Source organism: Struthio camelus, chromosome 9 (genome assembly GCF_040807025.1).
Source record: "Struthio camelus isolate bStrCam1 chromosome 9, bStrCam1.hap1, whole genome shotgun sequence".
NCBI classification, from domain to species: Eukaryota; Metazoa; Chordata; class Aves; order Struthioniformes; family Struthionidae; genus Struthio; species Struthio camelus.
The window spans coordinates 28023613-28050649 of NC_090950.1; the positions used below are offsets into that span (position 1 = coordinate 28023613).

Below are 27037 nucleotides of genomic sequence, written 5' to 3' on the forward strand. Positions count from 1 at the left end.
ATTTTGATTAGTGATAACGTAACAAGAGTCCAGGGCTCAATCTATATTTAGATAATGGGTTCTTCGATTTTTTTGCTCTATCAATAGAAAAGTGATCCAATTTATCTTCTTCCTTATGTAGCAAGTATTTGTGAGACGTAATAAGCTCCCAAATCATACCATATCCATGAATTGTTTATCAGTGCACCCATTACAATGCATCTTATTTGCAGAATCAGAAAATTAGTATCTTTATCCAAAATGCTAGTGATGGAGGGAATGGGAAGGAATTCAGGAAAGAAAAAAAGCTCTCTAAGTCAGTTATTAAAAATGTAATCTTACCCTTATTTTCTCTGCGTGGGCTCAGGAGACAATCATATCTATAGTTACTCTTTAAGTGATCTACAGAAATGATGCCAAGTCTTAACTTCTTAAATGCTTAGCTGACCGAAACCTATGATGCATCCTCCAACCATCCAGCAAATAAGGGATGCATAAATAGAAACTGCACAAACTACTTCAAGATATTTATAAACAAGTTATTAATAGTTACTTTCCATATTAGCTTTGTGTTACCTATATTTCTGAAGAGATGAATACTCTCCTGCCTTTTCAGTTTAAAAAGTAATTCCAGTTTTAACATTAAGGCATACATACAGCTATGTCGTTTGCTTTCATTTAATAAAGATCAATTTACTCAAATACATGGAATGTTGGCACAAAACTAAAGCTCTTTTGGAAACAGCTACCAATCATACACAAATATTCTGTGAGGTCCTCTTGACTTGCATTTCTCCGATAGATACACCACGAAATGGCTTTAGTTATACAAACTGAATGCTGGATCAAATTTCTAAATAATAAAGTAGCAGTTAAAGTAAATGGTTTGCTTTATTTGTAAATTATGTACAGAATACACTTTTTGTTTTATGATGGAGCAGGAGAAAGAAAACAGCTGTAATTTCCAAACCATGCTGTTTCCTTCACCTGCTGGAGATGACATCTTTCTCTGAACCAGATGTACAAAAACAGTTTGGATTTCCTAAGTTGCTGGCACACAGTCTGGAGAAACAGAGAATACTGCAGCCAAATTATAAAGCACTACCAGCTTTATATTTTCAGCAAAATACTTCTGCTAAAACTAATTTTCTTAGGAAAGTTTTCACAATCTTTTCAAAAGTCAAGAAAAGTATCAAGAAAGCTGTGGGCTAAGAAGTACTTTACCTAACTAGCTATCAAATGAATATAACTAGGAATAATTTGAAATTTGGTCATTCAACTTTTACCTGTTTTACAAAAGCAATTTTGAGAAGCTAAACTAATTGAACAGTTACGCAAGTACCAGAAAACTATGTTTTTCAGTATGTTTGAGGACGATCTGGGCAATCTATCAATCAATAGAAAACTTGTCAGATTGATAAAACTTCCATAAATGTATATTAATGATTAACATAGTACCATGTAATCATGTTAATGGTTAAAAAATTGAAGAAACTAGATATAAAACTGTTTGGTAACGTGTATATTTCAGCAAACAAAGACGCTACTGTATGGTCTATGTTTTGGTGATCAGCCAACAAAGAAAATCCAACCATTTGCACATACTTAGTCCCAAAACCACAGTGAGTTATGATTTTTCATGTGAAGGCCTACTTTCAGCATCTTCCTCCTCCTCTTCCTCTTCACAATCCTCTTCATCTGTTTGCTGCTCAAGTTCCTCTTTTGTGATCATTTCAAAGTCGTTTCCATTTCCACTACTGTGCTGGGACCTGTCATCTTCACGCCTGTCACTGTCTGTGTCTGAATGTCGCTCTCCTCCTGAGCCTTCTGTTCCCGAGTTCCTTGTTGCGTCTGTTTTTCCATCTTCCTCTTCCTTCTTCTCACTATCTGATTTCTCCTCACTGTCATATTTTGGCTGTTTTTTGGATTCCGATTTTTCCTCTTTCTTTAAGTCTGCTTTTGGTCCTTTGTATTCATGTGTGTATAGGGGCCTGAAGGAGTCAATGAATCCCACATCTGCTGTCAGATTCGGCAAGAACCAAAAGTGATGCCTTCCTCCAGTGATTAGCCAAATAATAAGGAAAAGAATGCAGCGGGCTGTATAACAAAAGGGAGATTCTGGTTTTAGTATAAACATTCACAACATACAGCTACGTTTAACGCAGAAACATCTGCTACTAACATCCATCCAAAGCCAGAAATAGTAGTGATCTTGGGGAAAAATTTCTTTCTACAATAGCATTTTGGAATTGATGGTTGTTAATACCTCCCTCCGCACCTACCCCCAGTTAACTGTATTTTTAACCTATGATTTAGTTCTTAACCCCTTCCGCTACATGAATATAGACCAAGGACAGCTTTAAAATCCTGGCTATACCGTTCTCGCCACAGAAGCTGTTTTTAGCTAGTTTAGTTAGTTCTGTTTTGTTTTGTTTTTTCCCCGCTCCCCAGTTTGTTTTCTTTTGTATGAGCTAGTGATTAGTGAATTTTTATTTCTAGTACATTATACTTGCAAAGAAAGGAGCTGGACAATACGTAGGTCTCTTGTAAAGAGCTATCATATACCTGAATAAATGACAGACTGTTTTCCTTTTCTTTAAAGCTCACAATATGCCTACAAGGGCATAAGCTAATATTCTCATCAAATAACCTGTCACTTCTCAAACCATGACTGTATTTCAGACAGCTATACGGATGTCCTGTGGCTGCCACTAAAGACTATCCTGGGCGTGGCTCCTTCTTTTCCACTATTCCCCCATGCTATCTCAAATATCTTCCTGTATTCATTGACTGTTTATTCTCAGGTTTAAAGATGGCACTGATTTTGTCTGCTCTCCTTTGTCTTATTGCTCTTTTCACCATAGAAGCTAGCATTTCTGCTACTGAAAGGAAGCCAAAGATATTCAATATCCAGTAAATAAATCTTCAGCATACAGGAAACATACACAGGTGAAACACGCATGGGGGTATTTGTTTCCATGGCACAAGTCTGACACCCAGTGGTCGCTAAGGAAATACATCAATCTGGCTGGAAGTAGTCAGGCTGGCCATTGTTAGTAATAAAACATTCATAAATTGAGAGATTCGCACATCTTAGGCTAACTTTTAAAGTTAGCCTATTTTTCTACCCTTTTAGCCTTCACTTGCTGTAAAATAAAGATGACTGACACTTACCAACAGCAAGAAGAAGAATACTGGCTACAAAACAGCCTGCACCTACACTGAGGTAATAAACACCAACACGCATTTCTGCTGGCCAGAGTGGAAACAGAGTTGCAGCTATAACAGCAATCACTAAATAGAAAGATAAAAAAAAAGCATAAAAAGCATGATTATTTTTTCCTGGTATAAACCATTTATTCAAGATATTCTGTTAGCAAGGTACCTATCAGTTATATGATAGTATCTTAGGCCTTGATTGAAACCTTGTCTACTTCCACTGTTTCCATTTTCATATTGGGTAGACAGTCACCAAGGACTGCATTCAAGAGGTGTGTGAGTCACTGTGCCTAGTCAATAAGAGAAAATAAAGCACCTCTGAAGAGGGGGGCTAACAAAAAAAAAAAAAAAAAAGAGTGGGGAGTTGCTTAAAATCAGTCCATCAGGAAACAGCAGGCACAGGGAGCTGGGTGGAGTTTGTGTTGGCCTACAGAATTGGCCTGAGAACTGAATATGGTCCCAAGGGTTGACATGGATTCTTTATAAAGGTGGTTCTCTCAATGTAAAGAATTTGGAAGGTATAGGTAAGGTGTGTTAGACTAACAGTACTATTATCTGTTAGCTCACTGATATGAGTTAACATCAAGATTAATTTAGATTTAAAAAATAAATTTAGTTGATTGGGCCTAACCTACATAAATAGAAGTTCTAGGTTCAGAAAGGTCTCATTTGTGGTTTAAAATTACTCCTTTAACATCTTTCACATTTTTATATAAACTCGTTGGCAACGTCCGTGTTACCTACTGGGCAATTCATTCAGTACCTTAAAGCAACTGAAATCAGCATCTTTGTGTAATTCCAAACATTTGGTAAAGCATGCTTCAGTCATGTCATTATTTCATGAGTTTTCTTGCATGCGTACCCCCTCCAATTAGGGCATCAAGATTTACATAATATGATTGGTACCAAAGCATGCTGAAACTGTGAAGAATAAAAACTTTATCTAGGAAAAAGACAATTTTTTTCCAAGGACAGATATGTCTATATGATACTATGCTTACATTTACATCTTGCTCATTACTTACCAAGTACAAGTCCCATGGCAAATGTTTTAAAGTGAACAGGGTCATAGATCCACACATATACCTACAATAGAAATAATCTGCTTAACATTCGGAAAGCAAGTTCTCTGATAAGCGACTTCAGATTTTTCTCATCCTAATGCTTACAGCAATGCTACATTACTTCACACTGAACAAACGGCATTCTGGTCAGTACCAAATCAGGGCAGAACAGTAGGGCAAGGAGCCCTACATATCATGGGAAGTACTATACTTTGGATGAGACTTGAAACAGGGGTTTCTGTCAGCAAAAAAGCTGCAGAGGGATACAGAGAGCCATGGGACTGCACGCCTGCATGCCCACACAGATTGCCTGAGCTACGTACTGATTATAACCTTAGCCTAATGGCAGGAGGCCCAAGGACACTGTGCTACTGAAGCGGGACACGCTACAGAATTACCAGTGCTTGCACCACTGGCTGTGCTGGCAGGCACATGGTTAAGGCAGGAGACTTCCAGCCTGGGCAAGGTGCCATTATTAGTTTTATAAGGCCCATCCCCTTGTCCGCTCTGGGGCTCATGTTCACGCCGCGCTCAGATAATTTCATCATCTTTGCAATAAATGCTGATAGAGTATGTTTTCTCTAATATGAACTATCATTTTACCATAAACTCCTGCTTGTGAGGGTTAGTAAAAAATGGGTAATCATTTTGCTAATTCTTAAAGATCAATGCTTTCTGCTGGCTGGTAGATGCTTTTCATGCTGCCCAACCAACAGTTCAAAAGAGGATCCTTGCTTGAACGTTCATTTGTACTTCCTTCAGATTAAGAAACATGGAGTTCTGTAACCTTCTAAAATTATTCATTAAAAATTCATTCATTCACTCACAAAAAAACCTACATGTGTGAAAAGTAGGGTATCCGAGGTGTGTCCCTCCTAACTGACTACGAGGAGGTTAGTAACACATGGTTAAACAGTATTTGGGAGGAAGGGAGGGGAAAGAGGGAGGGAGAAGAGTATATTTCTTGAAGAATTATGTCATTACTTTTATGTCAGCTATTTTAGAATAACTTACAGGTCATGTAAACTTTTGGAGAAAACATTCTGACAGTAAACTGATGAAGAATTGAGAGATTCAGAACTTCCACTGAATCAATTTTCTTTCTTCATGCATTAATGTTATTGAGCATGAAACCAAAAATTTAAGGAAAAAAAAAGTTTGAGGTACACAAAGTGGAAAGAAAAATTGGTTCTAGCTTTGAAGAGATTCCCTGAAGGGAAGAAGGGGAAAAAAAAAAAGGCTGAAATAAGCTGAGGCCTACAAGTGAAGTCTTATTTGATGGCATCAGATAAATATAATCGTACCCAGTGTACCACAATACACTGTTGTCTAAATTTCTAGTTACAGCACTCAATAGCAAATGTTTTAATGGGAACTGTGGCTCCATCTGAATTGGAAATTTTTTCAGTCCTAGGAACAAGCTTCTTGGTAAAGTGCAAAACTTCCTGAACTAGTAAAATTAGGGATTTTTTTTCTTAAAAAAAAAAACGAAACCGCTTTCTACATTAACAGGAGTTAGATTCAAAGTAGTAGCTGACTAGCAGCAACCAGCAACTCTCGTAGCAGAAGAGCTGATAGAGACTACCAGGACACTTTAAAAGATACAGTAATACAGTTTTTCAGTGTGATGCAATGAGAAGTATTTAATATTCCACTCTTCTTTGTGATGCCAGTGAGCTGTTCTGTAAGCCCAAATAAACTGAAAAGCATGACCAAGTGACTAGGCAATAAGTCAGTCATTTTTAGTGCTGACAAGTGCAGGGTAAAAGGAAAAACAGCTCTTACTATAAGTATACAAGGATCAACTCTAAATTAGCTGCTACTTAGGAAGGATCATGGAGTCAGTCCTTTGAAAATGTCAGCTTGTTAATAAACAAAAAGGTAAATAACATTGGGACGAAGAATATTGCTATACCACCAAATAAATATAAAAGTGCACCCTCATATTGAAAGCTGCATGCCATTCTGGTTAAAACCATGTAAAAGACAATACAGAGGATCAGAGATATATGAGATTCTATACCAGGTGAGACAAAACAGATTAAGACAAATTGTAAAAGAAATGACTGAGAAGACAGATATACCTAAAGGAAATACTTTTTCCACACAACACATAAATAAATTGCAGAGTTCACTGCCACGTATGTTTTAGAACCAAAGGTATAAGAATTTTAGGAGAGATTACAGCACACTGACACACAACATGAACGTAAAACATAGTATATTTTTGCTGGAGTTCCCACTTATGCCAAACCTTACAAGCAAGAATATGACAAAGTATGTTACAGAACTGTTAGTGTATTAAATTCTTTGTCTCCCAGAAAAGTGAAGTACAGAGAAGTATTTAGGACCACACACAATTTCAGTGGTAAAGCCAGGATTAGAATTCAGAAATGCCCAAGTCTCAGCTATCTGCTCGGGTTACAGGTTCAGGCTACCTCTGGATAGCAGATACTTTTGATGAACAGCAAATTCTTTTGATTTCCACTGTTGTGATTGAACTTGATGTTCTAAAAGGCTTGATTTTTGTTTAGAAATACTTCAGCAATACTTCATAGGATAATTCAGGCTGGAAGGGACCTCAAGAGGTCTCTAGTCCATCCTCCCGCTCAAGATAGGGTCAGCTATGCAGTCAGACCAGGTTACCCAGGGATTTATCCAGTCTAGTCTTGAAAACCTACAAGCATGGAGAGTGTTCCAATACTTAACTATACCACGAGGACAAAAATTTCACCTTAGGTCTACTAAAATTTAAACTACTGGGAATAAAATTTTCTTTTAGATTTCTTACATTACTGTCCTGCATCCAGCCACCTCCCTCTAATGTCCTTGTAGATATACCTACTCTGATATTTCACTATCAGCCATCAGGTTTCCATTCGTTTTCTTTTAAAAAGGACCAAAAAGAGAGTCTGAAGAAATCCAGTAATTTAAGCTACTCCCTGACAACAGTACACTAACACTAAAATTACCTATGTACCTCACCTCATTTCCATCCAAGAAAACTTGGTCCTCATGTGGCTCAAGTTTAAATTTCCTCTTAGTTTCCTTTTTTTTGGGCGTTCCTGGGATCTCATCCTGAGGACAAATGCAAATTATAAACAGTAAGTTCAGAGAATCTTAATTTCTAATATTTAAACACATTGAGCCAGAACTTTCCACAGACTGGAAAAAAAAAAGATTTAAAGTAATCTTAAGTATAGATGCTTTATTTCCTCCTGTTCTCATTTATTACTGACTGGGTATCATGAACAAATGAAAACTGTGAAGAAATATAAAAATGTATTTTTGATTATCTTCTCAGAGCTAGAGTGTAGCTTCAGGATTCAAATGCATGCATTCAAATGCATAGCAAAGCTCCACTGATACTAACAGAAAGTTTGTGCAAAGAATGGGGTACAACACTCAATCACTAACTTCTCATTGGAGTTATTTGGTATCTTGGTGGCATATGCACGTTTAGGCATCCTTTCAGAATCAGCTTCAGCCTTTTTACCCTCTACCTTCCTCAATCACTTTTTGGTCTTGTGCTTCCTTCTTTCTCATAGCTCCCGTTTCCTTCTCTCTGCTTCTTTCTTCTAGTTAATTTGAAATTAACTTCCTAATTTTTGTCCTGTGTTGTTGCTCAAGTCATTACCCATTGGCTTATATCATCCACTAAAATATCAGTTAAATAATTGATGATTAGTTTAAAATTAACATTACATTTAATAATATAACACTCCAGATTACAGAGAATTGGCAAAGTTCACAACTTTCAAAGTCTGCATTTTAGACTATCTCAAGAGTCAGATGGTATACTGGCTATGTTTAGACTGCCAGCAAGCCTTGTTTTGTTTATAATTCCTTTATTAGCTGTGTAACTTTTTTTTTTTTTTGAGATGTAGACCTTTGTACATGTAGACTACACCTTTGACTAAACGTGCCATTATTTTACTCAAAGGGTTAGAATGGGAATAACTCTTGAATACTACTAACTCATGGGATTCAAACCACTATACACAGAAGGAAAAATGCATCTCTTCATCAAATTTCTCTTGTGGATTTCTCTCATCTTAGTTTAGAAATTCGGTTTTGCTAATAAAATATACCAGGACACACATGAGAACTTGTGCAATAATAATAGTTTGAACTTTTAAAAAAGCAAATTAAAAAGTAAATTAAAGTTTGGGAAAACTAGGCATTATGTAGATTAATAAAGGAGCTTTCATACACAAAAGAGGCCCACTATTACAGAGCTGTTTACAAGCACCAAATGCCACATTCCAAATATTCTTATTACCAAACATTGCAAAATCACAGAATGGTTGAGGTTGGAAAGGACCTCTGGAGATCATCTAGTCCAACCCCCCTGCTCAAGCAGGGTCACCTAGAGCATGTTGCCCAGGATCGTTACCAGATGGTTTTTGAATATCTCCAGGGAAGGAGACTCCACCGCCTCTCTGGGCAACCTGGTCCAGTGCTCAGTCACTGGAAATTTCCTCGTGTTCAGATGGAGCTTCCTGTGCCTGTTGCCTCTCGTCCTACTGCTGGGCACCGCTGAGAAGAGCCTGGCCCCATCCTCTTGATACCCTTCTTGATACCCTTCTTTCAGATACTTCTGCACATTGATCAGATTCCCCCCTCAGTCTTCTCTTCTCCAGGCTTAAGAGTCCCAGCTCTCTCAGCCTCTCCTCATATGAGAGATGCTCCAGTCCCTTCATCATCTTTGTAGGCCTTCGCTGGACTCTCTCCAGGAGCTCCATGTCTCTCGTGCTGGGGAGCCCAGAACTGGGCACAGCACCCAAGGTGAGGCCTCACCAGGGCTGAGTAGAGGGGCAGGATCACCTCCCTCGACCTGCTGGCAACGCTCCTCCGAATGCAGCCCAGGATCCCATTGGCCTTCTTGGCCGCAAGGGCACACTGCTGGCTCACAGTCAACTTGTTGTCCACCAGGACTCCCATGTCCTTCTCCGTGGGGATCTCCATTTTACTTATGTAACTGCACAGACTTTATATGTTATGTCACATGCATTTATATTTAATTTTATGCTAAAGTATACTTGCACAAAGAATCACTGCCCATTTTCACTGAATGGATGTAGCTTTTTTACCAGCTCAGTCCACATTACAAGACAATGACACAGACAGACAAAGGCCCAACTGAAGTCTCTTTTTTGGATTCGGATGAAAATCTGATTAGCTCAAAAATTAAAAAAAGCTGTATTTTAGAGACCAAAACAGGCAAAGAGAACTTTGTAACATTTTAGAACAACCAAACACATTTAAGTCCACGTAATCTTGATATTAGTTTAATTTGTAACCAACAAATTAGTTATACTAACAGCTTTGTGTCTTCTCTTACTGATTGCACTTACCTTCTTACACTCCTCTTTTTCACCATCCTTTTTCTTTTCTTTTTCTTTCTCCTTCTTAGTTTTTTCATCTTTGCCACTTTCCCTCTTGCTCTTTTTCTCCTCTTCTTTCCCACTCTCAGTCTTTCCTTTTTCCTTTTCCTTTTTTGTATCCTTATCAGGTTTCATTTTCATCACTTTTAATGCTCGATGAAAGAACTGTTTTTTCAGAAGTCTTAAAATGAAAAAGGTTGAATGATACATTTAAGTGTCATTGAAATAATAATGTTTATACACAGTTCTGTTATTAGATATCAGTAGAGATTATCTAATACAGTAGTGAATAGCATGACAAAGATGTCACCATCTCACATACACTATTTTCACATGAAGACACGAGACCTATTATCCTGTCTCACCTCTTGCCTTCCTTGTCCACCTATTCAAAATTGGATTAAAAACTGTATTTTATGTGGCAGCATTTTTGCCTAGATATAAATGACAACAAATTTAGGATGGTGGAAACTATTAGGTCCATTTAATTATCTTTCCTGTTAATACAGCTCCATCAAGTATTTATTTTAATGTCAATGAATGTCATAGCAAAAAGAAAATAAAAGAAACGGACATACAACCTGTCAAGTTAGTTGGTCAAAGATGCAGGCTGAATGAAATTGTCCTGCTGGAACCATGGTTCTCATGCAAGCAATTCCATTCATGTCAGCTACAAGCAAACGTTATAGAATAGGCATATATGGCTAGCAGTGCGACAGGAAGAACTATCTGGTAGTCTTAAAGTTGTCACCAGTAAGTAATGCCCTTGAAAGGATCATATTCCAGTTCAGAACAGGCAGAGTACAGAATACTGCTCTTCAAACTGAGAAGCAGTGGGGTACAAAATCCAAGGGCCAATTATCACAAAAAACAAAGAAACAGGCCCTATGAATCAAATCAATTTGATTTGTACTTGTTTTCTTTCATCTCTTACTGCAGATCAAATCCTTACGTCGAACTGCTTTTTAAATTAGGGAAATTCACGGAGGGAGAGAAGTCATTCTACTAATAAAAATCATGTGCAGGCTGACTGCTGGAACAGTCGTTTTCAAGCATGTATGTGTGTGTATATATGTATGTGTATATATAAAAAGAAAGCTTTCTTCAGGCAATTGTTTACATGGATTCTATTTCTAGCAACAGAAAATCACTTCTTCAGAAGCAACTACTTTTCTTGATAGATATAAATCTAGGGTGGCTCAGGTGGCAGCCCACAGGACTGGTCTGGCCTGCAGGACAACTTTTTCCCTTGTAGGAGCTACCTCTGCCTCTGATGGAGCATGGAAAGATGGAACTGGAAGCACTCCTCTACTGTGCCTGGGCAAGCCCTGCCACCCAGAGCATGGAGCCACAGTATCAGTATGGCCAACAGCCAGGTCCTGGAACCGGACTGACCTTCACATAACTAATGAAGTCCAGATTACTTACTAATTCTCTGTTGATCCTCATTAGATCAGCAACAGTACTGCTGAAACACATGTTACTGATGTAGCTTATTTATGCCAAATGCCCCAAAAGTAAACTTACTGAACTTAGATCAATACATAAGTGTAGCAGGAGATCTTACGCTCTGCAGGAACACTATGAATTCAGATAATACCTTGTTTTACATACGCAATTAATGCTATTGACTTGGGATGAAGCAGCAAGATCTCGTATTTATTTTGTGTTTGACAGGGCAGGTAAAACAAGCAAGGGCCACACCAAAAGACTTAAAGCAGTTGGTTTTAACATGAGTAAGAATCTAAACAGAGAAGATGAAAAGTAATACATCTCTGGTGCTGATGGAACTACCTTCTCTTTTGTGCTAAGATATTGCTCCATCCCTTCCAAAAGGTAAAGAAAGTAGTCAGTGCTAACATTTAAAGCTCTGAAAACAGTTTCAGTGATCAAAGGTGGCCTGGGCATTACTAGTCTTTTAAGAATCAGCAAGGGAAACCAAACTGCAGACGTGACATGGTGCCAAATGTATCATCAATGCACTAAATACTACTACTGACAAAAATGAATGCAAGAGAAAAAAGGGTCAAACTGATTTTCTTTTTATAGTGCATTCTTTCATTGCTAGAGCTAAAGGACTTAAACAACAGTTGTCTCATCCAATAGTTTAATAACTGAAGAACAGATATAGACTCCTACCTCAGTCTAAAGATTCTAGAAGGAAAGATTTATTTTTCTGCTTGCATTAACATAATATTCTTTTATAAGCATTCTTGAAGAAGTCAGCACAAGGATTAAAGTTCAAAAACAGAATCTGCCCTGCCTCAGCGATGGAAATCGAGGCAGAATCTCACCTTGCTGGATGGCTCTCTAAAATAAAATGACTAAATATTAGCCATTTTCTCCTTCATTTCTAAGTAGGTTTTTGAGAGCTCTCCAAGTGCAGGCAGCCCCCTTCACTTTATGATTCTTCCCAAAAAGAGGATAAGAGGATGTAACGGTCAGAATATGCCATTCATCTAAACAAAAACACTAATCAGCAAAGACATATCATGTGAGATGCATGACTTGAACCTCAAAGTCCAGCCTCTGCCATGATGGGAGTCTAGGTAAAGGAAAGGAGAAACTTGGGAGCTCTGATCCTACTGCCTTAAAATAACCATAAAATTCAGAAAAAATAGTTTTCTTTTTTTTTTTGCTGCCACAAGCAGCATAATGAAAGCACGACACAGTTATGGGAACAGAGATGATTAAGTGACGTTATTTCTGTTTCTGGTGTGACACCCTCAAACATGCTAATAAAACTACAAGGATTATTTATACACCATAACACAAGTGTTTTAGAAAGCAGTAAGTCCCTTTTTCAAAGATGCATAAGTGAAACAGGTTCCTAAGTAATGTAAGACACCTTGACAACTGTACTCAAATGAATTAGACCAGAAAGTCATACCTGTTGCAGTAATCAACTACAGACTCGCGAGTTGTAAATAAAGCTTCCTCTCCTTTCTTTGCCTTTGCCCATTTAGAATCCAAGAGGCAATCCACAGCTTTTGAGGCTAGAGGAAAAACAGAATAAAAATATGTTAAAATCAGTTAACTTAATTGTAACCGTCTATGTTCCTTGAACCACACCAACCAGTCAGTTCTGGTGGATGTTCCATATCCTTTGATCTTTAAAATAAAAGCAGCCACTGTTCTTAAATATGTCACTCTTAAATACGTCACTCTGGACAACTATACACCATTAAGACTACAAAGTGAGAAGTTGATAAAGTTTACTGAGAAGTTGATAAAGTTTACTGAGTTAGCCATAAGACTAATCTTATCAGCCTGAAGTTATCTAATGCCGAGATAAGTTTGCAAGACCAAGCTGTAAGATTAGTACTTCTTTGATAAAGCAATAATAACAAAACAACCCCTCCACACCCACAGTATTAGTAAATAGACAGCATCATTCTTTGGTTAACCCTACCAATAAAATAATCAACTCGGTGGCCCATCATGTTGGTAGATTTTGTTGGACAGTTGAAACGTAAGTATTTGGCAACAGCCTTCTCCTCTTTGAATGGCTCACCAACCTCCTACAATAACAAAAATGAAAGTTAACTCAGTTTTAACACATGGGGAAGACACTCGTTTGGACTCAAAATCAGATATTCTGAAGTCCTACATTTTGTTTGTATTGCCATAAAATAATGAGAAAACGTGAAAATAGGTCAAGTCATTTTGCCGAAGAGCTTTCAGTCCACATAAACAAAAAAAAAAGCAAGAATTCTAATGTCAGATGATGTGAAGATACACGATGGATTAGAACTCTGACAGCTTTTTACAAAGAAAAAATTAAGGGAGAAACTGAGGAAGGGGAAGTACTAGGCACCTAGCAAACGGAAAGCTGCTTAAGGCACACAAGTCTGAATGAAAATAGCTATGAAGCTGAGAGCAAAGACAAACAACACAGTGAGAAGAATTAGAAATGGTATGAGGTGACAGCAATGCAGACATACAGGCAGAATACAAAAGAGCTTGAATTTCACGTGAAAGAGGAATGAAAACCATGTAGAGAAGTAGTAGAAAGATTTGACAGTTTGGCTAAAAGGGCTACAAAGTGATTTAAACTTCAGAAGATCATCAAGGAGATCCTCCCAACCTAGAGATTAGGAGCAACAGTATAATGTACCTTATCCTGGTATGTTTTAACTTCAAAATAGACTTTTTATAGGAAAAGGAGTCCTTATTCTGCATGTATTAATACATTTTGTAAATTTACCGATTTGCAGATAGGTAGCAGAATTCAAAGATTTGTAGGAAAGAAGGATGAAAACAGGCATTTTCAATTATGTAAAATACCATACATATTAAAATACTGTATACATATATATGTATGTGTGTACATATATGCGTGCGTGTGTGTGTGTGTGTGTGTGTGTATATATATGAGAAAATATTAACGAGGCTTAATTCTCCTGAACCCTCCCCCCCCGCTACTAACAAATCAATTACAGAGTAACACTAAGACATCTTTTCAGACTGGCAATACATTTCTCTACCCGTTCTTCTCATGCTAGCCACAGAAACAGAATACAGAAGCCACAAAGCAAATCAGTGATTTACAGGGATGTATAGAAAAAACATTCTATTTAAAGAGAAGACATTTTTAATGCTCAGCAAACATATACAACCTCCATGACCACTTTTAAGATAAATAAACATGATATTGGAAGAAGCCTGGTAAGTGGAAATGCAAGGTCAAGTAGACATTGTTACACAGGACATAAAAGCTCCAGATAGCCAGCTGTTAATTTTCAACAGTTTGCACAGCTAACTTTCAAAAGAAACTGGTTAATGAATTATTGTTCTAGATGAGATTATTGCTATTCCTATCTGAGGACAATTTTAAACCAAATAATATAGATATAAGATATCCAAATTACTAACAGCACTCTGTAGCCTGTTAATTTCTGAGATTACTGAGATTTTTTTTTTAAGCCAAATTCCTTGTACATATGCAGAAATATGTGCTCACACTAACTGGTTTAGACAGGTTTAAAAAACATATGCCTGAATTAAGCCAGATAATCCTGACAGTCCTCATATAGATGAAACTAACTGTTTCGCCATGTTCAATACTTCATTTTTTTCTTTACAAATTTTTAAAAACTGTATAAAACACCACCTAATTTATGGAAAACTATTCACTAACTGGCAGTGCATTTATATACATAACCGATATGCTGTGACTTGCTGTCCTCTTAATATGGTACAATTATAAATCACTGATGATGCTACCGAGTTTGGTACCAAAACAGATTTGGTTTGATAACAACAAAATGAGTTACAGTGCATTTAAAGAAAATGAATATAGGTGTGCCATCATTCCTGTATGGTACACACGCTAAGGTACCATGGACGCTAATGACTACACATAGCGGTTGCGTTCTAGAACAATGCTTTTCTCATATCTCCTTCTAGAGAATTATACTTAGTGCAACAACTCATACAGCAAATATTCTCTGCAACACAGACTGTAAGACAGCTTTGTTAAAAAAAAAAAAAAAAACCTACAGACAGTCACATCGCTTGGTTGTTTATCTGCTAGTATTTCATATATTCTTTTCCCCCTTAAATATTTATGATTCTGGTAAGTCATGCGATATGCTATAAAGGCAGTGGTTGGCACCAAAGGGTGCTTTTTCGGATTGCTCCTTATCATCTATTGCTTCGTCCTTTTCTGCGGGGTGGTTTCCTAATATCCCAAGCAAAAGGGCTCTTTTCTGAGAGACACCGCCACAGTTTAACTGAGATCCTTCTGAGAAAGTTTTTCCCTGCTAGTTACCCCACATTTTTCATCTTATTTTCGTCACTTCATTTTCAGAGCCAGGCTTCCGTTGCAGTATTAAAACAAATGGCTCACGGAAAAAAATACTGAATTCCATCATTAAGCGATATCAACAGAAACATGGAAATCCCAGAATTTTTTAAGCACTGCTTTTTTAAGATGCAGTTTAACAAATCTTTATGTTCAACAGTAAAAATAGCCAAACACCAGACATTTCAAGCCTCATTTAGAAAAGGATTATACAAATGAATCAAGGTGTATTTTGAAATAAGTTATAACATTTTAAAACAGACGACACAGCCTTAAAAGCTGTACTAACATTTTGTGGTATTTAAAGTTTACTTTTCTAGGAAAAACAAAAAGATTCAGAGAAACATCTCAGAATATATTTCTGGAATGTTGTAAAATGTCTTCTCAGTTACAATTCTATGATTAAATCATCTCCAGTCAATTAAAAAAATAGGATAGCGTTAAGCTTCCAAGTACTTCCGTCCTAAATTTTATTTGAGAGCTTTGCATCTACTTTAATTTTACATATCAAATAACACAAGTTGTCACTAGGGAGCACATAACATTTAAAGTTTTATAATCCCTGATAAATTACATACTCTGGAAGAATGCCATTAAAATAAAATCAAACTAGATTTCTTATTTAGCTAGGCAAAGAACTCTTTTTCCCTGTCTTTTTGTTGATAAAAGTGCTTAACCTGCCTATTTAACTAGAAACTTTACTGAAATACTAAGAGATTTTAAAAAATAATTCTCAAGCATTCCTTTCAAAATTCTGTCCTATATGCACCCTTAAAACAAAGCTAAGATTTTTAAATCCAATGACCTTCTAGACTCACTGACGTGAATGGAAAATCCTCATCATCTTCACTGACTTAAAATTTTACCATTATCTCTGAAATCAAAGTATAGCACAGTGCATTCTGACCTTCCTTCAACAGACAGATGTAGTTCCCATTTAATTAAACCTCTGAATGGGACTGAAGAAGAAAAGAAGCCTGTCAATATTAACAGCTCAGTTCAGATGTTTTTGTTTTTCAAACTAGTGCACCCATGAGCTTCTTCCTCCCCTTCATCTCTACCCAAACACAATTTATTTAGTTCCTCTTTCTCTTGGAAACATGCAATAGATGCCAAAAGACCAGAGCATACTGGTGAACTGAAATTTCACTCTTTTTTTCCAGCCTTTCATCGTATTTGCGAGAAGACTGGCATGACCCAAGATAGGATGATTTCCTTCCACGATAAACAAGGTTTCTGGAAATGAGAACAGAGTAAATGATGACTGTCACCAACACTGCAAGTTTTTTCATGTGCAGACAAAAGCATTACAAGGATTGATGGCCCTCTTTGATTTCAATGAGATGAATATTTAGTTACCTTTTTTGCTCCTACATTTGGAAACTTAGATTTTTAGAACACTGTCCTTCACAGAAGACTTCTGAAGCCTAATAGCTTATACAATTTTCAGATGAGGAAAACAAGAAGTAGATTAGTCATGTGCAGCCTGTTTTTCAAGCTATCGATGGGCTATGACAATCAAAAAATGAGACTATGTCAACCCATGTTCTAATACCCCTCTCATGCTATGGGGGCACTACGGCTGTATTTATCTTCTCTGAAGGCTGGCTGTGCACACCAAAGCTTGTGCTGACTTACAAGATTATCCTTTTCCCTCCTTCCTGACTCTCAGGCTGCATGACCTGAGTGTAGCGGGCCATTTGCTCATTCTCCCAAGAGGGCTTCCTCCAGAGGGGAGTGCAAGTGGCACCAAGCTGGCTCCACACCACTAGCTCTGCACCTTTGAGTGATCCCATTATCCCACCCAAATCCCTTTCCAGTCCCTGGATGACACAAACGGAATAGATAGTGGCATAGGAATCAGGTCTATTACCATTTGTAATTAATAGCAATTAATCAGAGGAGCAAGGGTTATGTGATGCATGCTTCATGAAGGTATACAAACACACACAGTCTCAAGTTACTACTGCCAACTCTTTTGAAATCTGCAATTCGTTCAATGTATGTTCGTACCATATCTGAAACGCACACAAGCCAGAAAGCATTGACACGTAAATCTTTAAGAAACGTTGACACTTAAATCCGTAGACAAACGTTTACCAGGATTCTCTAACTTTCAATACAGTTGCTAAAGCGAATGGTTCCTAATGGCTTAAGCACTTCCTACTAAACAGCTAGCAGCATTTTACGCATCCAAGTATCTTTGAAAAATCTAAACCAACTCATAAAAAGAAATAGTCCCTCTGCATCACCTTCTTCCACTAAGATACAAAGCTTAGGGAGGTCACCCAAACTAAGGCACCTACCGAAATAAAGCACCTATAACTGAATGACATGAATACCATCACTTCCCTCTAACACAGTAACTAGCTAGGACTATGGCTAACAGGAACTAGTTCTTCTGCTTCCGTCCTATTAGGGACTCAAATAAGTTAATACTTCAGAGGATGTAAATGCATCAGGCTACACACAGAACATTGGCAGTTTCTTTTAAGCAGCAGTGCTCATCCACAGCATGTTAGACCACTTTCTCTACTCTTGAGCACGTTCATACCTAAACATTAGCTTATAAGGTGTTCTGTGGTAGGGAAGGGGACACTCCTCATCCATTCTGTTGAAACTTTTATACTCTGCATAAAAGAAATCAAGGTGCACTAGGACAAAGAAAGAATACTCAAAATAACATGATTTGATAGATCACTGGCTGGGGGGAACCAAACGTGTCACCTCTGACCCTTGCTGTTAGGCCTCTATCTTCTTCAGTAACTAATTAAGGTAAAACTGCCCGACTGTTACACTAGCGACCAGTATGTGGATTGCCCCAGGAATCTTAAAATAAAAGCTGTGACACAGCCTAGCAAATAAACCAGTTCTTCTAGATTACTGCAGCAGCGTGTTAGCCACACCATATTAACTTCACAGAAAAAGATTTACAGATATTTTTGCTCTGTATACGTCCTATGAAAATATACACATTTGTTTTCTTCTTTGCTCTTTTTAAGCCTTCACTATTTTTTCTGAGCAAAAGTTGTTAAGTTTCATGTATTTACAACAAAAGACACACACAGAGTTCTAAAATGCATGCCAAAGCAGCAACATACATATTTTGAAGAAAAAAAACATGCCAGCTTTAACTGTCTTCTAACCTTAGGCCAGTTGTTTTGACTTTCTCCCTTCCTCCCTCCCTCCAAAAATCTGACTTACATTTTCAAGAGACAGCGATTTTTCTTTTACTGACAACTGTGGCTGTTACTTTTCTATTTTTCTGGGGGTTTTGTTGTTGTTGTTGTTGTTGTTTTCCCCTTCATTCTTTGTTTCTTCTTCCTATACCACCTGATACTACTCAGGGATTATTTGCTAGCGTCCCATTCAGCTCTTCTAGAATTTATGAGAAAATAAAGACAAACGGGAAAGCTGGATTAAGATCTGATTTACTGAAAACCTGTTGTATTGTCACTTCTGAAGATCCTTTCTATACTCATTCACAAAAACATGTAGCACAGGAATCAGCAATACAGCTTTTGCACGTTTTCCTTCCAACGGAGCCCAAATCAAGGCAGGAAAGAACTGCCAGAACAGTTAGTGTTGATTAACAGATGTCGCTCATCAGGAGAATCTCAAGGCTTGAATTCAGTGACTGAAGGGGAAAAAAAGTCAACAAGGCAAGTAGGTTCTGTTGCTACCTCAGCCATCAACTTGCAATGAGACATTTGCCAAATCAGTGCCTAAGAATCACTTTCTTTATTTATAAAAGAGGTATTTATATGCATTAACATTTCTAAAGTAGAGAACACAGCAGAAAGATGCTATGTAAGTGCTATTAATTGAAACGCAAACACAAACAAAATTACATGGGCAGAATAAAGCTGTCCACAATGGAATCTGGCCAGCATAATTAAAACTTAATGCCTGCTTAGTAGTCAAATTGCAGACCTGCCAACAAAATGCCAAGTGTTGTCCAACTAAATACTTGTCAAAGTAACTGAACTATGAAGATTTTGTGTTTAAGTGAATATGTCAGGATAGCTTATGGAAGAGCTTTTTTTTTTTTTTTTTTTTTTTTTTTTAAAAAGAGATGAAATATCTTTAATCAGGTTGCTGGAGTAACAGGCAAAGACATCCCCCATCTTTTGACGCATATCTGCCTAAATAGTTGTCTAATGGCTAATTTCATATTTTTTATTTTTTAAAAGTAAGATTTCTGAAATTTGAATCACGTGGGGGCCCATTAACTTTAGCAATCTGCTTCCCACAGAGCAGTCTATTTTCACTACTCCATATTACTAGAGTTAAGTTACCATCGGTATGACATTTGTTGAAACCTTTACCTATAAAAGGTCTTTATTCAAACTTCTGAAGATTTCTCTAACTTTTACCTTGTTGCCAACAGAAGAGTCCCAACTATGCAACATATATTGGGCAATGTGTCATTTTATGAAAACGCAGTCTATGAAATGCATCCTTCCTGTTATCACTTCCTATCAAAGACGCACAAAGTAGGCTTTAAAGAATTTTGAACTACTTTGAGACTTTTTTCTGTGTATTATCTCATGTTTAGCTAGCTGACTACCACAACTCCAATTCTGAAGGCAGACAAAATCCTGCAAGAATTATTCAAAACTTTGTTTCTATACATACAGCGTTTATAACTGAACTCTATTACACCAGCCACTTCCACAGCGAAATACACTACCTCCTTCTAAAAATCTTACCCTTTCATGGAATATAACTCTACCTAATAACTACAGGGTCCTGAAATTGCATACGGTATTGTAAATAGTCTCTGTATTTGCAGGCACACACTACCCTGAAGTAAATATGGTTTCATTTGAAACACCTACAAATAAATAAAAAAATAAAGAGCTTGATTTTAAAAGAAGAAACTTGCAGCATTATCCTGAAACATGACAATCCTGTTGCAGCTATGCCAAGAAAGTTCAAGAAGCTAAGTTTTTTTCTTTTATTCACTTTGAAGCTAAGTTTTTTTCTTTTATTTACTTTGACCAATTAACAACGCCCTCTAGGCATTAAACAGTATTCTTTGTTCACTGTCTTATCTTCCAGTTGTTGTTGACACACACTGGGAAACTACTAAGAAGCAATATACATTTATCTACATAATTAGAGTTACAAATTTAGGCCACAATCTTAAACCTGAAGTGTTAACACTGACATGTCAGGTAATTATTAGCAGTCCTGGAAACACTTCTACTGCTAATAGGCTGAAAGTTAAGCATGTGCTTAAGTGCTTGCAAGACCAGAGCTCTGGGTATTATACGAAACATTAAATTATATGTAATTTGTCTTTGATGGATGCTTTATTGGGCTATTATCATCCTTTGCATGGGACATTCTATAACTATTATTAAAAAAAAAATTCTGTAATATTTTACCATAATTTATGAATTCTTGTGACTGATAAGGCTTGCTTTACAAGATTCTGATTAATTCCCATTGAATTTGCTTGTTTTTCTCACAGTAATTTGAATTAAAGGGAAAAGGAACCATTACAAACACAGACAAATCTCCATCTGCCAAGGGGAAGGGAAAGTGGGCTGGGAAGGGAAAGGAAGAGAAACAAGAAGAGAGGGCAACCAAGCACAAGGATGAAGCACACATTTGCTGAACAGCTCTGTGATTTCTCTCTTGAATCTTATCTCCGCTTACAGCGGAGCAATAAAACCCAAACAAACATTATTTAGGCTTAGGGTTAATAACACCTATCAGCAACAAACATTATAACAAGTGATGCTGTAACTGTGCCCAAAACAAGCATTAAAAACCTCAGTGACACTCACAGTTAAACTTGCATTTTGAAGAAACCAGACTTGCCCAGGGAGGCGATAACACCCAAGCAGCCTTACCTTTGCCTTGCAGTGACATCGCGTAACTGAGACGTTTTAACACGATCTCCAAGCAAACAAGAGTCCATTTTTAAGCACTGTTCTTGTTTGCTTTTTTTTAAATCCCTTTCCTTCCCCCGTGGCACCCTTCCCCGGGTGCGGAGCGCTTGTGCCCGGGCCGCCGGCCCCCCCCCGCACAGCGCGTCTGCCCGGCAAAGCCCCGGCCGCGGCGGCGGCTGCCGGCGGACCCGCCGCCGCACCAACCTGCGCCGTCCTCCAGCCACCGAGAGCCCGAACACCGCACGGCTCTTAAAAATCACCCCGTAACTGGGAACCGCGTTCTCCGACGAGGCAAAGCGACCGCGTATTTCCGAGGGCAGACTCCCGTTAAGGGACGGCGGGGAGCGGGGGGGAGAGGGGAGGAGGCCCAGGCCGCCTCGCCGCCGCCCCCCTCCCCGTGCGTGCCCGGCCGAGGCAGGACGCCGGCGCCTGCCCGCAGCCGCGGCCCCCCGAGCCGCCGCTGCCAGCCCGGCGGGAGCCTCGCAGTAGCAGCCCGGGGGACGGAGGGGCACGAGGAAGGGGGAGACGCCAGGCGGGCAGGGGGCCGCGGCGCGGCTACCTGGATCCGCTTCCTGTGCCTCCGCCGCTCCGCCATGTTGTCCCCGTCTGCTCCGCCGGTGACGTGGGGCCGGGCGGCGGCGGCGGCAGCAGCAGCAACAGCAACGGCGGCGGCGGCGGCAGCAGCGGGAGCCTCGCGAGAGGCCGCGGGAGCGCGGGGGGCGGGGCCTCAGCCCCTCGCCCCGCCCCCCGCGGCTGGGCAGCGCCGCGGGACGCGCCGCCATTTGGAGCATCGCCGCGCTGGCGGGCTGCCCCGCCTCCAGCCCTTCCCGCCGCCGCCGCCGCCGCCGCGCGCCTGGCCCCAACCGTCGCCGCGCGCCTGGCCTCGTGCCGGCGAGGCGCCTGCGGCCTCCTTCCCTCCCTCCCTCTCTCCCGGCCGGCCGGAGCCCCCCTCGCTCCCCGTTAGCCGGAAAGCCCCCAGCGAGGACGTGCCGCCTCTGCCGTCCAGAGTCCGGCTTCTCGCTGCGCGTTGGCTCGGGTGGCTGCTGCCGGGCCTCAGGCGCGGCCGGTGGCCGCGCTTTCAGGTAGGTGCTGCCAGGCCTCGGCCTCGCACGTCCCTGCGCTGAGCGCAGCCGGGGCGGAGGTGGCCTTCGGTGTCCGCGGAGCAGTGGTGTTCCAGCTCCTGGACGGCAAAAAACACGTGTGTTTAGCTTGGATACTCCTAAATAGGAGACGAGGCCTCGAAGACACTTGATGTCCCAGGCCTCGGCTGGTAGTTGCCTGTTTCACCACGCTCTGATTGCTCAGGCCTTTCCGTACATGTGCGGAATTAGCTTGAGAAAGCAGCCTAAATAAAATAAAACGGCGTTTTGTCAGAGGTTGTCTCACATGCTTTTTCCATTAGGTCACTTCAGTCAGCAAAGCGTGTGGTGCTTTATCCTGGCTCCATGTTTCCAAACCACACCCTGGCACTTTGGGAGGGAAACGTGCCTGCGGTGTTGTATCGTCTTGTCCAGTCCTTTCCCGTCCTGTGGCCCCTTCCCGTTCCTATGACTTTGGAAGCTTGCAGAATGAAAACTACTTAATTAAAAGCTAAAATTGTTTCCAGTGGCGTATTTGCCTATGAATCACTCTGCCAACTTTTGTGCTTTTTCTGGTACGATTTCCTATTCTTTTGGCTGTTTTTCTCTTGCTGTTACTGGGCAGAAAATCTATACTAGTTACAAATTAAGCTGAGTGACTGCAGAGTGAAATACAAAAACTATAAAAGATACAATTATAAATATAAGGATGTCAGGTTTTTACAGTTGCAATAAAATGATGACTTGTAGAAAGCAGACAAAATATACTTATTCAAAAATGTGTTTTTAAGTTGGCAGTGACTTTAGTAATTATTTAGTGTGCTTATGTTACAGTAACAGAAGAGCACATCTGAGCTTGAGGCTTTCTTGCATAAGAAAGCTTTAACCATCCATAACTTGTGGCTTGCTAATAATAACAATCTCCTCTTGGTGCTGAAGTGATGGAATGGTTCAACAACCAAAGCACCCAAGTATTAATGATCAGGGCAGCATATAAAATATGATTTGACAAATAGAATAATGAAAAAGGCCTGTTGCTGTAATGACAAAAATCCTCTGTGAGAAGCTTCTGGTGCTATTGTAAGAAAGCTTTATTTATTTGGTGTAAGATCTAACATGCATTTGCAGTGTGGGCACTAAATGTCATTCCTTGGAAAGGCATGTTGTCTGTGAGGAAACCACACCTTTTTGTGGTGTGTAACCTAGGAAATCTCTGCTATTAAAACAGCAGTCTAGTTTATTAAAGCAATGCTTACAGTAAGGGTTTTAGGATAGTCTGTCTCAGAGCCCTACTAACCCAGCATAGGTGCCAGCTGAACTTCAGATGGGAGGTTCCCAGCTACCTGGGAGAGGCTATTTGGAACTGTATTCCTGTCTTCTAGCTCTTCATGTTGTGAAGAGAGCAATAGCCAAGTGATTTGGCCTCATTCCAGATAATCATCCCTTGCCATTCTTAGAATTCCTTATAACTCTATATTCTGGCCCTTATAAAACGCAGCTTCCCATATGCCTTCTATGTCTTGGAGTCTGCTGTGATTCATAAACTCATCTTTCATATTTAACTCTCCATTTTGCATGTGGTGGGGTATATTGTCTGCAGTTCATTTCTGCAGTACATCAAGCTCTTCTTAGCTGCCAGAAAAGCACCTTGAATTTCTGGTTAATCTCTGTTCTGTTTTCTCCAGAGAAGCTTAAATTCATCTGAAGCTTTAGAACCATTAACTTATGGGAGCTATTTGCAGAACAGCTGGTGGAGCTGGATGTCAAGCAGACTGATGTGCAGCATAGAGAGCAAACTGATAAACAGCGCTGTGAAAAGAACTGGTGGAGAGTAGGCCTGGGAATGTGTCCTCTATATGCCTGTACTGTGAGGCACTGGGCATTCCCCTTTTATCATTACACAGCCCAGAGCCTGTCAAGACTGAATCTCGCATGAGATAAGCTTGTAGTCAGAAGTACAGCGAGAGAACTAGGAGAGAAGCAAGTGGCAGAAAAGCCAGAGTGTGGAAGTGAAGGTTCAAACGGCGTACGTTTAAGATCAATGTCTCTGTCAAGTGTGTAGCGGGCTGTAAAAGGAGCAGTCCACAACTGTGCAGTAGATTTACAGCCTGGTAAGTGCCAACTGCCATTTTTATCAGAGCACGTTTCAGAATCATGACCACTTAAATTATTGTTGCGAAGGATATTGCGTGCAAGTGGAGTGGTTTCCTTTTTTCAACTGAAGCCAAACCCACAGTATTTCATTATCTTTTCCCTCCTCCTCTTCACCTTACCCCAACTGTGTGATCTAACGTGGCAATATGGATGCTGGAAGTTTATGAGAGTTCACAAAACAACTGGATACTTTCATGAAACAAAAATCCATCAGGAGCTGTTGAATGTAAAATATCACCTCTGACTGTTTGAGTTACAGATCTCTGGAGATAAAGGGAGTATTCTGAGAAGCTATTATTATATGCTTGCTTTGTTCTTATACTCTGCTCTCTTGACCTCTGAGACAGGACACTGAGTTAGGCAGTGTTCTAGTCTGTCTGGTTTATCTTTTCTTATGTCCTTATATTCAGTTGTTCCTGGGTGGCAGCTTATTTATTGGTGGTCGTATTATTTTAGGCTCAGTGTTGGTTATCCTGGATCCATAAGATGACGTGGTCTTACTGCGATGGCCTAGCTAACATGCACCTGAATTGCAGCTCTACACAATTGGCTATTGCATTATTGTTGAGCATGTTGCAAATTATATTGCCTTCTGCAATGCAGAAATTGAAGTGGCACCAGAAGCCTGAGCAAGTGTCTGTTCTGATGAACAAACAACTCACTCGCAAGAAGCTTATCCAGTGGACCCATGGTTAATCCTTTTGCTCTAGGGAAAGAGAGGGGAGAATACGAATCAAAATTACGTCAACTAATATGTTGACAGGCTTAAAAAAAGAAAGAGAAAAACTTTCCGTAGACTTGTCTATCCTGTCCCCTGCGCAGGGAGGATAGACAGATTCTCCCACAATACATTAGGAACCATTTCCTAGAGCATCTACAGAGGATAGCATGCTGCAGGCTCTGGAATGACCTCCCATTTTATCCAGATAGCTTCAGTGCTGATACAAGTTCAAAATATAAGGAATACCAGCTCTGTACCATGCAGCAACGTGTACTTTCAAGGCAGGTTTAGCTAACATCCACCCACAAATACATGAGTCATTACTTTGAAGCACACTCCAATGTAGACATATCCTGAGTCACTTCCATCTCAGGAACTTATAAATATTTAGTTAGCCACTTAGTTTATAATTTAGCAGAACAACAAAGACTCTTTAGAAAAGTCTCCAGATATACCTTTCAATAAGAAGCTTCTTGCACACTTTCATTCTTGCAAGTTCCTTTTAACTTCTATTCAACTCAGAATTTTTTGACCCATATAACTTACAAAAAACATAGTTGAAGTAAGAATGAATTTCCCCTGGTTCTGATGCTTATGTAATTAATTTCATCTATTTCAAATACCCACTGTTGTTCATTGCAAGAATATGTTTTTATTTTAGCAGTGAGTGGTGAACGCTAATATGGCTCTCATAATGTAGACTGGCATATAGCTCTTCCTAAAGATCCCTCTTGATTCAGCTGATCCAACAGACTGTGCTGGAGTCGGTGGGGATGTATCTGGACACAAGAAGGTGTGAGAGGGAAAATATCAATTTCCTTTTTTTAAGAACCAGCTAAGGTTTTTGGAAAAAAGGACTCATTGCATTTCCTCTATTTTTAGACCGTGGCTGGAAGGGATAATAACTAAATGTTGCTATTTTATAAAATCATAACTCTACTGTTATAATTACAAGTATTTGAGTTAAAGATCTTTGTTATATAAAAATGTGATTTTTAGTTTACATCTCTCAAATTAGCAGATTTGACCAGAAAGCTGGTGATTGCTTTAGAGACCGTCTTTCAATGCAGACTGTTTAGAGAATGCTGGAGGCCCGTGAATCACAGACTGAGCAGCATTCCTCTAGCAGAACTGTTAAAGCCCTGTGACTGAAAGGTAATCAGCAAAGATGAAACCAGGCTGGCTTTATGCTTTCTTTTTTCTCCTTAATTAGCAATGTTTTTTCTGTTTGCTGTTTTGGTTGATTGACTTCTGTTTCAGTAATACACACAGTTGCCACATGTATGTGCTTTTAAATTTTGAAAAAGCAAAGCATCTGTTCATTTCCTCACTGTACTACACTGTAGGAAAACCTACTGTATCATTCTTTCTTCAACACAGACAATGGTTTCTGCCACTTTTCTGCAGCCTGGGTAAAAGACTCTAGCCTTACTGACAGGAAAATTGTTGTTTTAAGAAGAACACGTGGACAGTAGAACTAATATCTGCCTGGAAGAATACAGACTTAGGTAAACTTGGCTGTGGGACAGAGGAGAAGACTACTTAGAGGCCAAGTCAATGGATTAATCTGCGTGGCCTCAATATAGGTGGTAGTTGGAGCAAAGCCATCCCAAAGAAAGAAAAGGGCTTTGCAACTGCAAAGGCAGAAAGCCAAACAACAACAACAAAACACAAAAAGCAAATAAAAAAGGGGAGGCCAGTTTATCCCTTACCCTCTCGTGTATT

General features: G+C 39.4%; 2 protein-coding genes across 5 annotated transcripts in view; one reads left to right on the forward strand and one right to left on the reverse strand.

Annotated features, from left to right (window-relative positions):
• Positions 1-643: 643 nt before the first annotated feature.
• SEC62 (SEC62 homolog, preprotein translocation factor) lies at positions 644-22181 on the reverse strand. 2 transcript variants are annotated; one of them, XM_068954499.1, is made up of 9 exons: positions 21918-22040; positions 18660-18833; positions 13062-13170; positions 12540-12645; positions 9620-9830; positions 7248-7340; positions 4224-4284; positions 3154-3273; positions 644-2076 (listed from the first exon to the last, which is right to left on the reverse strand). In XM_068954499.1, exons 3-9 carry the CDS (start codon positions 13090-13092, stop codon positions 1607-1609), a joined length of 1092 nt encoding a protein of 363 aa, XP_068810600.1. In that variant the 5' UTR covers positions 13093-13170; positions 18660-18833; positions 21918-22040; the 3' UTR covers positions 644-1606. The 2 variants fall into 2 exon arrangements, with proteins under 2 accessions (XP_068810600.1, XP_068810598.1); XM_068954497.1 differs by lacking the exon at positions 18660-18833 and having other exon boundaries at positions 21918-22181.
• Positions 22103-27037, forward strand: part of LRRC31 (leucine rich repeat containing 31) — a 51551-nt gene continuing 46616 nt past the window's right edge. Inside the window, exon 1 of one of the 3 annotated variants that reach the window (XM_068954489.1) lies at positions 22103-22440. The gene's annotated coding sequence lies outside the window, so the exon portion shown is untranslated. The remainder of the gene's footprint in view (positions 22441-27037) is intronic. The other 2 variants (XM_068954488.1, XM_068954485.1) reach the window with 2 other exon arrangements.